Here is a 17,362-nt window from a genome sequence, read left to right on the forward strand (position 1 = left end):
AGGTGGGATCAGGAGCTTCACAGAAAAAAAAGGGCTAAGAGAGTTTATTCCAACAAACTGGACAACCTTGATGAAATGGACACATTCCTAGAAAAATACAAGCTTCCAAAACTCAATCAGGAAGAATAAAAAAACCTGAATAGGCCAATAAGTACTGATGAAATTGAAACAGTCATCAAAAAATGTCCAGCAAACAAAAGCCCTGGACCTGATGGCTTCACTGGGGAGTTTTACCAAACATTCAAAGAAGAACTAAAACCTATCCTCCTCAGACTATTCCAAAAAATTCAAGAGGAAGGCACATTTCCAAGCTCTTTCAATGAAGCTAGCATTACCCTAATCCCCAAACCAGATAAAGACACCACAAAGAAAGAGAATTACAGGCCAATATCCCTGATGAACATAGATGCTAAAATCCTCAACAAAATTCTAGCAAACCGGATCCAGCATTACATTAGAAAGATCATACGCCATGACCAAGTGGGATTTATTCCAGGGATGCAAGGCTGGTACAATATCTGCAAATCAATAAATGTGATACATCACATAAAAAAATTGAGAGACAAAAATCACAAAATCATATCAATTGATGCAGAAAAGGCATTTGACAAAGTCCAACACCCTTTTCTGATAAAAATGCTCAGCAAAGTGAGAATAGAAGGATCATACCTAAACATAATAAAAGCCTTATATGACAAATCTACAGCCAACATCATACTCAATGGGCAAAAACTAAAACTATTTCCCCTAAGAACAGGAACAAGACAGGTATGCCCGCTTTCACCACTCCTGTTCAACATAGCACTAGCAGTGCTAGCCATAGCGATCAGACAAGAAGAAGAAATAAATGGCATTCAAATAGGAAAAGAAGTAAAACTGTCATTATTTACAGACTAGAGGCCTGGTGCATGACATTCATGCACTGAGGGGGTGGGGTTTCCCTCAGCCCGGCTTGCGCCCTCTTGAGTCCGGGACCCCCAAGGGGTCCTTAGCACTGCTGCAGAGGCAGGAGAGGCTTGCGCCACTGTTGCTGTGCTTGCCATCTGTGAGCCCAGCTTCTGGCTGAGTGGTGCTCCGCCTGTGGGAGCACACTGACCACCAGGGGGCAGATCCTGCATTGAATGTCTGTTCCCTGTGGTCAGTAATTGTCATAGTGGCTGGTCATTCCACTGTTTGGTCGACTTGCATATTAGCTTTTTATTATATAGGATGACATGATACTGTACATAGAAAACCCTAAAGACTCCATAAAAAAATTACTAGACATAATAAATGAATTCAGCAATGTAGCAGGATACAAAATTAATGCCACAAAATCTATGGCATTTTTATACACCAATAGTGAACTTACAGAAAGAGATTAAAAAAACAATCCCATTTACCATTGCACACACAAAAAAATTAAGATACCTAGGAATAAACTTAACTAAGGAGGTAAAAGACCTCTACTCAGAAAACTACAGGATGTTGAAAAAAGAGATAGAGGAAGGCATAAACAGATGGGAGAACATACCATGTTCATGGATTGGTAGAATCAACATCATTAAAATGTCCATACTACCCAAAGCAACCTATAGATTCAATGCACTCCCCATTAAAATACCAAAAGCATATTTCACAGACCTAGAACAAACTCTCCAAAAATTCATCTGGAATAAAAAAAGACCCCAATTAGCTGCAGCAATTCTGAGAAAGAAGAACAAAGTAGGAGGGATCTAAATACCAGATATCAAGCTGTATTACAAAACCACTGTTCTCAAAACTGTCTGGTACTTGCACAAGAACAGACATATAGACCAATGGAATAGAATAGAGAAGCCAGAAATCGACCCAAACCACTATGCTCAATTAATATTTGGTAAAGGAGGCAAGAGCATACAATGGAGTCAAGACATTCTCTTCAATTAATGGTGTTGGGAAAATTGGACAGATACATGCAAAAAAATGAAATTAGACCACCAACTTATACCATACACAAAAATAAACTCAAAATGGATAAAGGACTTAAACGTAAGTCGGGAAACCATAAAAATATTAGAGGAATCCACAAGCAGAAAAATCTCAGACATATGCCGAAGCAATATCTTCACCGATACTGCTCCTAGGGCAATGGAAACTAAAGAGAAAATAAACAAATGGGACTACATCAAAATAAAAAGCTTCTGCACAGCAAAAGAAACCATAACAAAACAACAAGAAAGCCCACTGCATGGGAGAACATATTTGCAATGTTATCTCCGATAAAGGTTTAATCTTCAACATTTACAGGGAACTCATACAACTTAACAAAAGGAAGATAAACAACCCAATCAAAAAATGGGCAACGGACCTAAATAGATACTTTTCAAAAGAGGACATAAGGAAGGCCAAGAGACATATGAAAACATGCTCAAAGTCACTAATCATCCAAGAGATGCAAATCAAAATGACAACGAGGTACCATTTCAAACCTGTCAGAATGGCTATCATCAACAAATCAACAAATGACAAGTGCTGGCAAGGATGCGGAGAAAAAGGAACCCTCGTGCACTGCTGGTGGGAATGTAGACTGGTGAAGCCACTGTGGAGAACAGTATGGAGTTTCCTCAAAAACTAAAAATGGAACTCCCATTTGACCCAGTAATCCCACTTCTAGGAATATATCCCAAGAAACTAGAAACACCAGTCAGAAAGGATATATGCACCCCTATGTTCATAGCAGCACAATTTACAATAGCTAAGATTTGGAAACAGCCTAAGTGTCCATCAGCAGTTGAGTGGATTAAAAAACTGTGGTACATCTACATAATGGAATACTATGCTGCTATAAAAAGGAACTCCTTCCATTTGCAACAGCATGGATGGAGCTGGAGAGCATTATGCTAAGCGAAGTAAGTAAGTCGGCGAAAGATAAATATCACATGGTCTCACTTATTTGCGGAAAATAATGAACAACATAAACTGATGAACCAAAACAGATCCAGAGACAGAGAAGCATCGATCAGATGCTCAAATCTCAGAGGGAAAGTAGGGGAGGGTGGGGGTAAGGGAGAGAGATCAACCAAAGAACTTTTATGCATGCATATAAGCATAACGAATGGATGCAGACAACGCGGGGGGGGGGGGGGTGAAGGCATGAACGTGAGTGGGGTGGCAGGGGGGCAATAGGGGGATAAGGACACATATGTAATACCTTAATCAATAAAGAAAGAAAAAAAAGGGTAAAAGCTGGTCTTTGCTATAACAAAGTCAGATATATAGAAAGTTTGGTATCCATTCTGGATTTAAAACTGTGCTGTCTGATGAGAGCCAGTAGATACCAGTAGCTACTGAGTTCTGGAAATGTCACTAGTCCAAATGGAGATGTGCCATAAGTGTAAAATACACACCCGATTTCAAAGGCTTAAGTACAAAAGAGAAATGTAAAACATCTTGTTATTTTGGTATTGATTACATGTTTAAATACACTGGATATATCAGTTTAAATAGAGTGTACTGTTAAAATTAATTTCACCTTTCTTAATGTGGCTTCTCATAATTTACAACTACAATGTGGCTCAAATGGGTGGCTTGCATTATATTACTATTGAACAGCACTGGTCTAAAATATTTTACCTACTCAGGTCCTCAGAAATCATTTCCTCCCTCCTATGCTTTGCACCTAGCACAAGACTTCTATAGGGCACTGACCAGGTTGGCTGTTGTCAAGACTGGGATGCTCTAAAAAAGTGTGTGAAGCTTGAAACATCCTACCTAATAATAGACAAATATGCAAATTGACTGTACCTTCGCTATGCCTACGATTGGCCAGGAGGCGCGGGGGGGCGGGACTCGGGGTGGCTGGGGTGGCCGGGGTGGCTGATTAGGCTGGCGGGACGCTGAGCTCGCGTCGCCAGCGGCGGCGTGAGCTCAGCGTCTGCACCATGGCTGTGCTGCGGCACAGAAGGGGCCTCTGGGCCTCGGGTGCGGCAGAGGCTTCTGAAAGGCCTGGTGCACCAGCGGACAGGCACTCAGCTCCCCCGCGATCGAAAGTGAAAGTGTGTAGGGGACCCTACACGTGCATGATTCAATCATGCACTGGGCCTCTAGTTCAGGAATAAAGAAACTAAGGAGGCCAGAAAGGTAGAAATTGTCAGCCTGTATCCTGACATATCATAGGATCAGATCTGGAAATGGTGGCATGAATTAAAATGTTCTCTAGTGCAGAAGTCATTGAACTGCAGCCCATGATAGACATGAGGGGGTATATAAGCCCCTTGATATTATACAAATTAGTGTGTATGTGCCTTTTCCTTTTGGGAGGTTCTAATTTTAATAAGGTTTTCAAAGGAGACCATGGCTTCAAAAATATCAAGACTCCTAATTCTAGCATGAAAAGGGTCATTTGGATAGGCTGTTTCACTATTACTGTTAGGTGGTCATCAATGTCTATGAATATTAGTTTTAATGTGAACATGTGCATATATACATCCTGGAAATCAAAGTATATAGAGCTCAGAGAACAAGAATAAGTGTAAGACAGGAAGACTACTGATGGCATTACAAGGAAAGGCCACCTGGTGTTGATTATGTCCCAGGATATTAACCTATTGATAATTCAGAATTCCTGTAGCTCTCACACTAAAAGGGTAAGTGATAAATCCCGTTCTGCTTGGAGGACCATTCATTTATTTATTCCTTTGTACTTATAGTATTTTAACCTCTATAATAGAACTTAACCTGTTACATTCTAACTTTTTAGAATTCATGTAGCTGTCTGTTATTATAACATAGAGGCCCGGTGTACGAAATTCGGCCTGGCCAGCGATCAAAGCACACGAGTGTCTGGTGTGGAAGGGCAGGTCCTAGCTGACCTCTGGGCCCTGGGCAGCACTTGGGCCCCTGGGAGCCCCCTCCGCCTGAGTCACTGTGCCCAAGTCCCTATGGGGAGATGTGGTGAGCGTGGCCGGATGCCGCAGGCCGGGGTGCAGTGTTGGCCTCTGGGCTGCCCAGTGGTGCCACATGGAAGCCAGGTGGGCAGCATGCTCTCTCCCTGCTGGCCCCTGGAGTTTCAGCAGCTGCTGCCTGGCTCACCCAGAAGAGGCCGCGTGGGTGCAGGGCAGGCTCTTTACGGGGACCCGGCACCTGAGCATGGGGGTTTCCCCAGTGTGCGGGCCCTGGTGTCCCAGGGGACGGTAGCAGAGGGAAGTGAGAGCGAGCTCGGCAGACACCCCGCATTCTCATTGTACCTGTCCCCGTCACCCCCCGCCCCCCAGTAGCTGGCTAGAGGTTGCAGCCCCCGACCTGGGCATCGTGGGTGATTGGTTGCAGCCCCCCACCTAGGCATCGCAGGTGATTGGTTGCAGCCATTCCCCATCTCAGCCCAGGGCCTGGCCTACCGGCCTCTGGTTGCTGTCTGCAGGGCGATTGATTGGGGCCAGGCTCCCCTGCCCAGCTCCTTCAGTGCCTGGGAACTGGGCAATGGCCACGCCCCCCGCCACTGCCCCTGGTCACCGTCTGCAGGGCAATTGGGCCCCCCTCGCATCCACCTTGGCCTGGTGCTGCCTGCTCACCTGCTCCACAATTCCACCACAGTCCCGTCCTCATCGGGGCCAATCAGGGCCTGCTGCCAGCGCTGAGTTGCCGACGCCTGCCATATTCCGTGCCACCCCTTGGTGGTCAGTGCTTGTTATAGTGAGGGGTCGAACTCCTGGTCGAACAATTTGCATATTAGGCTTTTATTATATAGAGTAGCTCTTCAGGAATAAGAGGCACATCTTTTCTTTTTTAATTAAATTTTTTTTTTTAATGGTGTTAGGTATAAGTAAGTGATGTGAGAAACAGTCAGGCCAGGACAGAGACCGTGAGAAGGAGAGGAGGGATGGAGGATGTGAGGTTAGGAGGGATAAAGAAAGACAAGAACTACAATTATTGATGCCAAAGAGATTAAGGAAAAACTAACTGATGGCATTCTATCTGATTACAGAACTGAATTTATTTATTTTTTTAATCCTCACCTGAGGATATTTTTCCATTGATTTTTAGAGAGTGGGAGAGAGAGGGAAAGACAAGAGAGAAATATACATGTGAGAGAAACACATCAGTGATTGCTCCCTGCACGAGCCCCGACCAGGGCCCAGGCCAGGTAGGAGCTGCAATCGAGGTACGTGCCCTGGACCAGAATTGAACGACCTTTGAAGAGAATCAAACCCAGGAGCCTTGGGTCCACAGACCGACGCTCTATGTCTTGAGCCAAACCAGCATGGGCCTAAATTTTGGTTTAAATGACCAAGCACATTGTATGCAAACATTTTCCAGAGAGGTGCACAATTCAAACTGTGCAGGGGCAAACATGACTTCCAATTTCTAGTGAGATGGATGTTAGGTAAAAACAAAGCAAAGCCCAGCCAGTGGGGCTCAGTGGTTGAGTGTCAACCTATGAACAAGGAGGTCATCATTCAATTCCTGGTCAGGACATATGCCTGGATTGTGGGCCCGTTCCTGGCGTGGGACGTGCAGGAGGCAGCTGATCAATGACCCTCTCCTCATTGAGATTTCTCTCTCTCCTTCTCCCTCTTTCTCCCCCTCTCCCTTCTTCTCTGAAATCATTACAATTATATATATTTTAAAAAATAACAAAATATACAAAGCAAAACCACTTGGTTGGTGTGGCCCAGTTGCTGGAGCATGGTCCTATTCACCAAAGTTCAGTCAGAACAAGTATCTCGGTTGTGGGTTCAATCCCTGGGATGGGAGGCAACCAATTGATCTCACTCCTCTCTCTCTCTCTCAAGAAAAAAAAATCAACCAATAAAACACAAAGCCAAGACAGAACAAAAACATCAGTCCTATTAACCCAAGGAAGCTTTATGTACAGAAAAGTACAAGACTTTGAACATTACTTAACAAACATTAATACCTAAAAAATGGCGTTGAGGAAGACATTTTCTCGATTTAAGAGCAACAATCTACTAATTCCCCAAGGTTTCACAAAAGGAAAAGTATACAATGGACGGTCTGGCTACTGATAGGGAATCTGTACTAGCCAGAGAAGGCTGGTTTGTCTTCATGATTGACCCAGGCTCCCCAATGGCTGCTGAGCTGTGCTGCTGGCCCACTCCTGACATGCAGACAGCCTGTGGCTTGCTCCAAACTGCAGTGGCTTTCTCCTCTCATTCCCCTTTTATGGAGGAAGGGAGTGGATCACCCCAGCAGTAGGTAATCCTGTCTCATATCGACCTTGTTCCTACATCTTCATACAGAAACACAAAGAGATGGGATTATTGACACTGTTCAATACTGTTACTGTTTTCAGAAAGTAATGCACTTGTGGATGGAGTGGTATTTGCAGTTCCTGTCAACATTTTTGCAAGAGGCACATCTTTCTTCTTGCTCTTTTAGCCCCAGAGCCTAGCACATAGACACCCAAGGGATGGTGTCAAGCTAAATGATGAATTAATGGTTGCCTGATTTCTACATACCTCAGAATAAACAATAATCTATGAAACAAATACAGCTTTACAGATTCAAATTTAATGGAGGGATAAATAAAAGGCTAGAGCTGTGTTGTTTAAGCCAAATCGACCAGAATGAGCAAGTGACCCTGTTCAGTGTTCACAAATTGATCTAACCTGAAGAAAGATTGTACACAGATTGTAGCTGCGACTCACTCCTCCCAGGCCCGCTTAGTGCTGATTCATTCACCACAGTTCCTTTGGAAACAAACGTCTAAGTTAGAGGAATATAAGCAGTCTTAGATCTGGGAGTCATTAGGAAATGTTTGATACTTTAAAGAACTGACTGAGAGCTAAACAGGTTACCGTGACATTTCAAAGGGATTTTGAAATTCAATCCCTTTCTCTAGCAGCTGATGTTTATTCTCTGGTCATAAGGCAAATGTTGAAATTCTTCAAAGGAACAATGATAAATTCTAGAAGAACTAGATGGGTTCAACATTCACCCTCTTCCTGAACCCTCCCCATCCCATGGAAAATATATGCACACAATAGGAAATGGGAAAACCATCTGGCTGGCTCCGAAACACGGCTTGCTTCATCATCAAAGGGGTTTCTGTGTGAAAACAATAATTTTGTAGATTCAGAAGTATTATGGTCCATTAAAAAGAGAAAAGCAGAGTCATAAAGTATATATGTAAATCCAGGAAGAGGACATAACTGTTTTTTCTTACCACATCAGCACTGTGCAGGAATATAAGACGCTTACTTGAGTTATGTGAGTTGGATAGTCTCTCTCACATGTACATTTTCAAATCCAACTAGAACTAATGACAAAGACATGCCACAGATAAGACAGAGAAGCACATTTTATTGCTTACTAACTCAGATGTGAATTGTACAATTGTGCATGTAAAACAATTTCATAAAGATTTATAGAGGTCATGAAAATCACGTTTAGGTGAACCAGTAAGTGAGGAAAGTTAAAGAACATACTTGAAGGAATGAATCAACATTCAGGTGAGAGAATTCTTAAAAGTCATCTATTCTAAACCTATATTGGTTTAGTTGTAAATAAAAGAAATCCAACCTGAAGCGATTTCATTTCAAAAAAGAAAAAGAAAAGAGGGAGAAAAGGAGAAGGGAAGGAATTTAGCAGCTTATAGGGTCGAAGAATGGATTGCACACCCAAACCATGGACAGGCCTGGATACAGCTGGGCTCCCAGAGCAGCTGGGGGCAGGGCTGTGAGTGCTCCTAGGAATGCCTCTCCAACTTCTGCCTTTTTATTTTCTCTCTGCAAGATAGAGTCACTTTTTTAAATGGTGGGAATGTGTGCCCCTGAGTTCTTAAGGCAGTGATGGCGAACCTATGACACGCGTGTCAGCACTGACACGCGTAGCCATTTCTGATGACACGCGGCCGCATGCTGAGGATGAAACATTTGCTGCTCCTGAGGATGAAACATTTGCGACTAGAGTCTTGGAGTTAGTTTTTTCCTCAAAGTGACACACTACCCGAGTTATGCTCAGTTTTTTGGCGAAGTTTGACACACCAAGCTCAAAAGGTTGCCCATCACTGTCTTAAGGTTTACATCTTTCAGACAGTGAAGAGGGACCAAAAGATTTCCTTTTTACATTGAATAAAAAAAGTTTAGAAAAGAATGCACTGGTGCAGGTTGGACAGGTCACCAGTAGCCAAGATTAGCAGTTTGTACCACAGTTCTCCCCTGAGATAGTCAACTGTAACAACAGTGGAGCAAGAAGTGTGGAGCGGGGAGCAGTCTGGAATAACATGGTACTGTAACATGGCCATGTAGACAGGAACAGGCTCTGGGAGAAGTGGAGGGCTCACTGGAATGCCCAAAATAAAAACACCATCACTTTACAGGTAAGTAAGTAGAGATGAGTTGGTTTGTTTTAGCTGATATGTCAAACTAGTAAAACAGCCAGAGCTCAACAAATAAACATCCAAAAGAAGATGGACATTGATTGCTTTCATCATGAACTTTATTGTTTTATATACTTACTTATATACAATACTAGAGGCCCAGTGCACAAAATTCGTGCACGGGTAGGGTCCCTAGCCAGTTGCGGCCTTCCTTGGTTCCGCACCGCCCCCTGGTGGTTGGCGCACATTATAGCGAGTGATCAAACTCCTGGTGGATCAATCTCCCATGGGGACACTTTGCATATTAGGCTTTTATATATATAGATAACCACCTCATTTTTCAGATAAACAAACTGAGAATCAGAGATCAAGGAAATTTGCTAAGGCTACATTGCTACTTAGTGTCAGAGCCAGGATTTATACATAGGTCTGTCCAATTCCAAACCTGTGCTCCTTGAAAACAATAATATTAATAGTAACTGGATGGTCTTTATAAAATGGATATATGCTCATTATAAACATTTACATAACACAGAAAAATCTTGTTATGTTTAACACAAAATGAGTAAACACCCCAAATGCCTTCACCTAGAATTGAACATTATTGACAAAGAATATCTTTTACATATCACTAAGAACATATCCCTAAGAAGAAATAAGCAATTTTTAAATAAAAATGGTACATCAGACCATGTATCTTATCTTTAAATAAAATCATAACATTTAATTTTACTTAAATTTTTTTTAAAAATATATATATATATATTTTATTTCAGAGAGGGAGAGGGAGAGAGAGTTAGAAATATCAATGAGGACAGAGAATCATTAATTGGCTGCCTCCTACAAGGGGCCAGCCAGCAACCCAGACATGTGCCCTTGCCCAGAATCAAACCCAGGACCCTTTAGTCCACAGGCCAATGCTCTATCCACTGAGCCAAACCAGCTAGGGCTAATTTTACTTGAATTTAACTAAAAAGAAATTAAAGAATTGCTGAACCTAGATTTTTTTTATTACAAAATATTCTTAATGTTACAAACAATTATGAAATGTAGAAAAAGAGGGAACACTTTTTAAATAAACTATGTTTCAAATTTTGATTGTATTGCCTCCTGCTCTAAAAATAAACTGGTGCACATATACTTTCCTACCTCCTGACCTATAAAGTTATAATTTTGATGAGTTCTATTAATATTATATTTTTAAGACTTATGTTTGTATCTGTCTGTAGCCATAATTTCTATGGTTTACTCTTTTTTTTTTAAATGTATTTTATTGATTTTTTACAGAGAGGAAGGGAGGGAGATAGAGAGTTAGAAACATCGATGAGAGAGCAACATCGATCAGCTGCCTCCTGCACACCCCCTACTGGGGATGTGCCCACAACCAACGTACATGCCCTTGACCGGAATCGAACCCGGGACCTTTCAGTCCGCAGGCTGACGCTCTATCCACTGAGCCAAACCGGTTTCGGCCCATGGTTTACTCTTAAGTTCTATTACTTACATGGATTTTAAGCTTATCAACGTATCTTTTACCAAACTTCTCCCTTACTGACTTTCTGCTTCATATCTTGGTTTGCTGGAGTTCATCAATGAATAAATCCGCTTTCCCCAAGAAATATGTGAGACAGAATGCCTGTTGCCCTTTGATTTTGGTTTCTAGCAGATTTTAAGAGACATTCCTAGGAAGTTTGGGGGCACCTTGAAATCTGTAGCTTAAAGACTTTCATCAGTTTTGGAAAATTCTGTCATCTCTCTCCAAATATAACTTCTGCTCCATTTTTTTTTTCTTTTCTCCAATTGGGATTCTAATTATACATGAATAAGAATTATTGTAAGTACTATGTCTCTTATACTCTGTGTGTGTGCTTTCTATCTGTCTCTCCATTTCTTTCTAAAATATCTTCTAGTTCATCATCTTTAGCTGTGTATAATCTGCTCTTAAATCAATCCATTGAGTTCTTAAGTTTGGGTACTATGTCTTTCAGTTCCAGAATTTTTGTTTTATTCTTTACAGTTTTCAGTTCTTTTTTAATTTCTTGAACATATTTACAGCATTTTTCTAAATACCGCATAGGTATTTTTTTATGATGTGTATTTTTTTCATTTAAAAAAATTATGCCTAATCACTTCATGACTGGTTATTTGCTGATTTATTTGATTATATAGCAATGGGAGGAGAAAAGTACCAATAATGTTCTCATTTTAAAGTGAAATAAATAAAAATTCAGATTAAAAAGCATGCTCAAGTTCATATATTCAGCTAATATATGTAGACCTGGAATCCAAACTTGTTTCTTTCTTTTTCTAATTCCAAACCAGTAATGTTATTTACATTCCTATACAACCTTCTCCTCAGTTTAACACCTGTAAGAGTTGCATGACCATACTTTTCCTGTGACAGAATGGCTCATACCATGCTTGTTTTGCAATACAAATCCTCACCCTGTGCAAGGCAGACAAGTATTATTGACCAAAGCATAAAGATGGAGTTTAATGAACAGAAGCTATTACTTGAGAATCATAAATGGAACATGTCCTCTTGTTCAATTTCAGTTTTATATTCTAGTGTCTGGGCAGTAATATAGTTAATAAGGCATATGCTAATGGTAGAAAATTTTTTTAGTTTTTAAGATAAAGAATTGCCTAAGGAGTTTTGACATTACCAAAGAAGCAACTTTCTACTTTGCATATCAGAACATTAAATTTTATTTCTTTCCTTTGCTGTCTAAATATTTTAATAGATTGAGAAAAGAATGAGGTGGCCAAAAAGTCTGTGAAGAATTTTAAGGTCCACCTAAATGATAGGTATAACAAACTATAACCATTGCATCTTGCATAATTAATTCTATTGAACTTTTAATGTTTATGTAACCAGATTTAAAAAAATAATTTATATTTACTAGTAAACTTTATCTTAGTATTCCTGCAGATTGTGTTGTGTGTTACCAAACATTACTTGGAAATAGTAGCTATAAGCAGATGAAATTTGAGAATATAATATAAAAATAGTTATGCTTATTATACAATCCAGCCTCTTTAGAATATATGCTGATTTTTACAAAACATGCTTCATTCAACATGGGACATATGGCATTGTGGTTCTGAGGAAAATATATCTCCGATCAGGATTTCTATCATTAACTTTATATTTATCCAGCACCTTATAAATACCTTTTACATTTTAATGTTTATGCATTTCTATTATAGACTGTTGCTTACACAAAAATATCTATTAGAATACTGCAGCAATCACAAAAACTAAATAGAAAAAGTTACATTAAAATAAATATTACAGAAGCAATTTTCAGTTATTGTTATCAATTGCAAAGATTCTAATGCTAAGATCCATATTAGAATCTTAGTAATGAGAGTAGCTGCTAAATTGTCTAATATTTTTGTCCAGAGTAAATTAGAAATATAAATGAAGGTCACACACAAGAAATTCACACACCAACGTGAACAATAAAGGGTAAATGAGGAATATAAAAAGGAGAGATGACTTTTATTTCTTCCAAATGGTCTGCTTTAATATATGCTTATGGAATGAATACATATATTTTACCAAACGAAAGTATTGATACAAATTTTGTATTTGTTGTATATTTTGAATTTAACATTATGAACTGTCTCATAATTTTTGGAAATTAAAATTACTTTTAAAAGTCTGAAGAATAGATTGATCATTATTACTGCTTCTTATTTTTTTAAAAATTAAAAAAACAATTTTATAAACCTTTACTCTGCAAAGACAAAAAAGTATGATTTTCAAATAATATTTGAAATATGTAAATTTTTAAGAGATAGTAGTTAATTTCAAAAACCTAATTAGGCAAAATGTATTATAAACTATTGGTTGCAACTTAAATGAATTTAAGCACAAATCATATATCACATAATACATAGAATATATGTAGATGTGTTTAGTATCTCAAAAAAGAAAACCCTAGAAACTTCAAAGAGATTATATAGTAACATATACAATTACAAAAAAGAATATATAAAATAAGGATATCAAGTATAAATTGTGTGAAGTTATTAAATTTTATTTCTTAATAAGCAATGATCTAAAACCTGTTAAGAATTGATGTGCTACACAATGTCATCAATGCTGTATTAAAATTATTGGTAGAAGCAGTTGATACAGAGATTCAGAAATATCAAACAATTGCTTGTTTTATATTCTTTATATTTTATTAGAAAAGCAATGCATATTCATGCTAACAATCAGTTTTTATTTTCCATATATATTGTTTGAATTCACCAAAAACATTCTCCAGAATTAACCATTTAAAACTCATTCATATTAAAAAATGAGCAGAGGACCTGAATAGACATTTCTCCAAAGAAGACATCCAATGGCCAACAGACATAAGAAAAGATGCTAAACATCACTTATCATTAGGGAAATGCAAATTAAAATCACAATGAAATATCACCTCACTCTTTTAACAAAGGTTATCATAAAAAAATCAACAAATAACAAGTGATGTGAAGAAAATAAAACCTTCCCTCACTGTTGGTGGGATTGTAAATTGGTGCAGCCACTACAGAGAACAGTATGGAGATTCCTCAAAAAATTAAAAATAGAGTTGCCATATGACCCAGCAATACTCTTTGTGGATATTTATCTGAAGAAAACAAAAACATGAATTCAAAAAGACATATGCAGCGTTAGGTCACTGCAGCATGATTGACAACAGCAATGATATGAAAGCAGCTTAGATATTCATCAGTAAGTGAATAGATAAAGAAGAGGCGGTACATACATACAATGGAATATTAATCTGCAAAAACAGGAATAAAATCTTACTATTTGGGACAAAATGGATGGTCCTAGAGGGTATTCTGCTAAAGTGAAATAAGAGAAAGATAAATACTGTATGATTTTACCTATTCATGAAGTTTAAAAAACCAACCTAAAAGACAAAACAAAGGAACAAAACAAAACAAACAGATCCACAGGTACAGAGAACAAGTTGATGGTTGCCAAAGGATAGTAGGGTGGGGAAATAGGTGAAAAATGTTGAGTGCCATGCACTTGAGATTGATTCTTTATCTCCCTACTCCCAAGCCTCATTTATATATTTTATTTTATAGAGATAAAAAGTAAGCAAGAATGATTGTCGTAAACAGTCTAATTACATAAAGTAGCTAATATATTTTTACACTACAACAGTTTGAAATCTATTTTGTGTTTATTGAAGAAGGCTTCTTGTCATGAAACTTATTCAAGATTTTTTTCTGTCAGAGTTTTAGTTTCCTAGGGCTGCTGTAACAAATTACCACAAATTGGGTGGCTTACAATAGCAGAAATTTATTCTCTGACTGTTCTGGAGGCTGGAAGTCTGAAATCAACATGTCAGCACAGCTGGCTCCTCCTGAAGACTCTGATGGAGAATCTATTTCATGCTTCTCTCCTAGCTTCTGATGGTTGCCAGCAGCCCTTGGCTTCCCTTGGTTTGCAGATGTATCACTCCAATCTCTGCTTCCATCTTCATGTCGTTTTCCCTCTGCCCCTGTCTCTTCTCAGCTTCTTACAAGGACACGAGACACATTTGATAAAGGGCCTGCCCTGCTCCAGTACGTATCGTCCTAACTACTAGTACTTACATCTGCAATGGCCATATTTTCAAATAAGGTTACATTCTGAGGTTCCGTGAAGGACCTAGATTTTGGAAGGACACTGTCCAACCCAGTGCTGTCAGTTTCATTAACATTAACGAAAAAAATTCCCATAGTATACAGGTCTAAAAATAATTGATGAAACAGATGAAACATTGTTGAATATAAGAGTGTGATCTTTTATGTGTTAATCAGGTACTTGGATGGGAACTTACCTTTGGGAATCTCTCTCATTCATAAATATGACTTCATGCAAAAAAGAAACTTACATTTTTCTAGGTGCATTTGTTTGTTTCTAATTTGAGCACATTGTTCCCTAGAATATTTTCTATTTCTGATTTCAATGAAGAGTTGTTCAGATTTGAATAAAGCCTATAGAGTAGAAGCAGTCAACAAGGTTTGAAACTAAAGTTACATATTACAGAGGTAGATAAAGTCAGTCTAAAGTGAACTTAAGTATTTAATTCTTATCTTTTGTACATGTAATTATATTGCTACTTTATTCATTTGGAATCACCAATTTATAATATGTAACCATAACTGGTAAGATGCATTTTCCTGAATAATGCCAAGATAAACCCATTTGTCCAGTTTTGAGATGCTGCTGCTCCTTGAGTTGAATTTTCTGTGCCATATTAATATTACCTACATTTTCTCTGTGAGAGAAAAAAAATGCTAAAAATTCTCAATGTCCACACATATGACCAGATACTTATATAAATATATATCCCCATAATTTCTTGTGTTAACCTGTTCAGGTGAGAAACTGTGAGGGAACACTTGAAGGATCAGATGATTATGACTTTCTCATAATTTGATAGCTGCTCTAAGCTTGGCTGAGCGCCCTCTGGGGTTATCCTGTACATCCTGATCTTCTGGGGTAAGTACCTTCTTATGTATTAATTCCCACATTAAAGGGGCCCTTCCTAGAGAGACTCCTTCCTTGTTTTCCTTCGCTGAACCCAATTGTGATGTTTGTGCCACCTTCTGTCTTACACTTAGATTAAATCTTTCTGTCATGCTTATCCCAAGCAAGAATCGTTTGACAATGCGATCCTCTAGTGAATGGAAGGAGAGTGCAACAAGACGACCACCAGGTCTCAGAAACTTCTGAGCTGTCTTCAGTCCTGCATAAAGTTCATTGAGTTCATTGTTCACAAATATGCGGAAAGCTTGGAAAGTCTTGGTAGCAATATGGGTAGATCGTTGTAGCAAGTCTTTTCGCGCATAAATAGCAGAGGGAGGAAATGCACCTATAAACAGATTTTGTGAAAAGAGGAAAAGAGGACAGGTAACATTAATATTTTCCACTGTAAATGTGCTGGGTTGTGTATATATTTAAGGAACTAAATTTCCTTTGAAAATTGTAGCATTTAATCAGTACTTTCCCATTTTATTTCTAAGCATTTTAACAAGGCTTAAAACCTATTTCATAAATCATAAAAGATACTAGAGTTAAATAGGAGCAGAAAAGGAGCTCTCAACTACAAGATGTTCAATGATGCCCCAAAATAGAATAAACAGAGGAAATTGCATCTAGCACATTATAATCAAACCCTACTAGAAGCAAAAGATAATGAGAAAAATCTTGACTACAACAAAGAAAAACAATACATTAAACAAAAGAGAACAAAAATATGATTAACAGCTAATTTCCCATTAGGACAATAGAGGGTATAAGGTACTGGGATGATATTTAAATAGTTAAGGGAAATTAATCTGTCTTCCAATAAAAGGCTATTCTAAAATTATTCTTTAAAATTAAAGGTTCAAAGACATTTTCAAATAAATTAAAAATGAATTTGTTGCTAACAGGTCTGCATTCAATAAATGCTAAATAAATACTTCAAGCTGAACTAAAACCATACCGAGTGATAACTTGGATATACAGAAAGTAAAACACATACATATTCTCTTACTTTCTTTAAAAGACAGAACTCATTAAGTAAAATTATAACACAACACTTTTGGGTTTTTAATATAGATATAGATAAGTAATGTATATGATAGCAATAGCACACAGGATCAGAGTAGGTAAATGGAACAATGCTACTGTAGGGATCCTATATTTTAATTAAAATTAAAGTTGCTTTATGGTTCCTAGAGCAGACACTAAAAATAATACAAAGAAAGCTAATAAGCTAATAGAGTATAAAAATAATCCACAAAATGCTGTTTAACATAAAAGTAGGCAAAAGAGAATAATAGGAAAATAAAAATGAGACAAAGAGAAGATAACTAGCAAAAGGATAGACAATAATTCCAAATACATATAGTAGGAGGACTCACACAGATTTCAAAACTTACTACAAAACAACAGTAATTGACATAGTCTGATACTAGCACAGCAATAGACATAGAGATCAATGAAATTTAATTGGAAGCCTAGAAATAAAACTATATAATTATGATTAACTGATTTTTGACAAGAGTGCC

General features: G+C 38.2%; 1 protein-coding gene across 3 annotated transcripts in view; it reads right to left on the reverse strand.

Moving 5' to 3' along the window:
- Positions 1-17,362, reverse strand: part of METTL15 (methyltransferase 15, mitochondrial 12S rRNA N4-cytidine) — a 218,887-nt gene that overhangs the window by 29,215 nt on the left and 172,310 nt on the right. Inside the window, exon 6 of one of the 3 annotated variants that reach the window (XM_079786925.1) lies at positions 13,316-16,179. The exons of the other annotated variants lie outside the window; for them this stretch is intronic. Within the exon in view, the coding sequence (XP_079643051.1) occupies positions 15,734-16,179 (446 nt within the window). The 3' untranslated portion in view covers positions 13,316-15,733. Of the gene's footprint in view, positions 1-13,315; positions 16,180-17,362 lie in introns of those variants that run through there. 3 annotated transcript variants of the gene reach the window in all.

The sequence above is a fragment of the Cnephaeus nilssonii genome (genome assembly GCF_951640355.1).
Source record: "Cnephaeus nilssonii genome assembly, chromosome: 13".
Taxonomy (NCBI): domain Eukaryota; kingdom Metazoa; phylum Chordata; class Mammalia; order Chiroptera; family Vespertilionidae; genus Cnephaeus; species Cnephaeus nilssonii.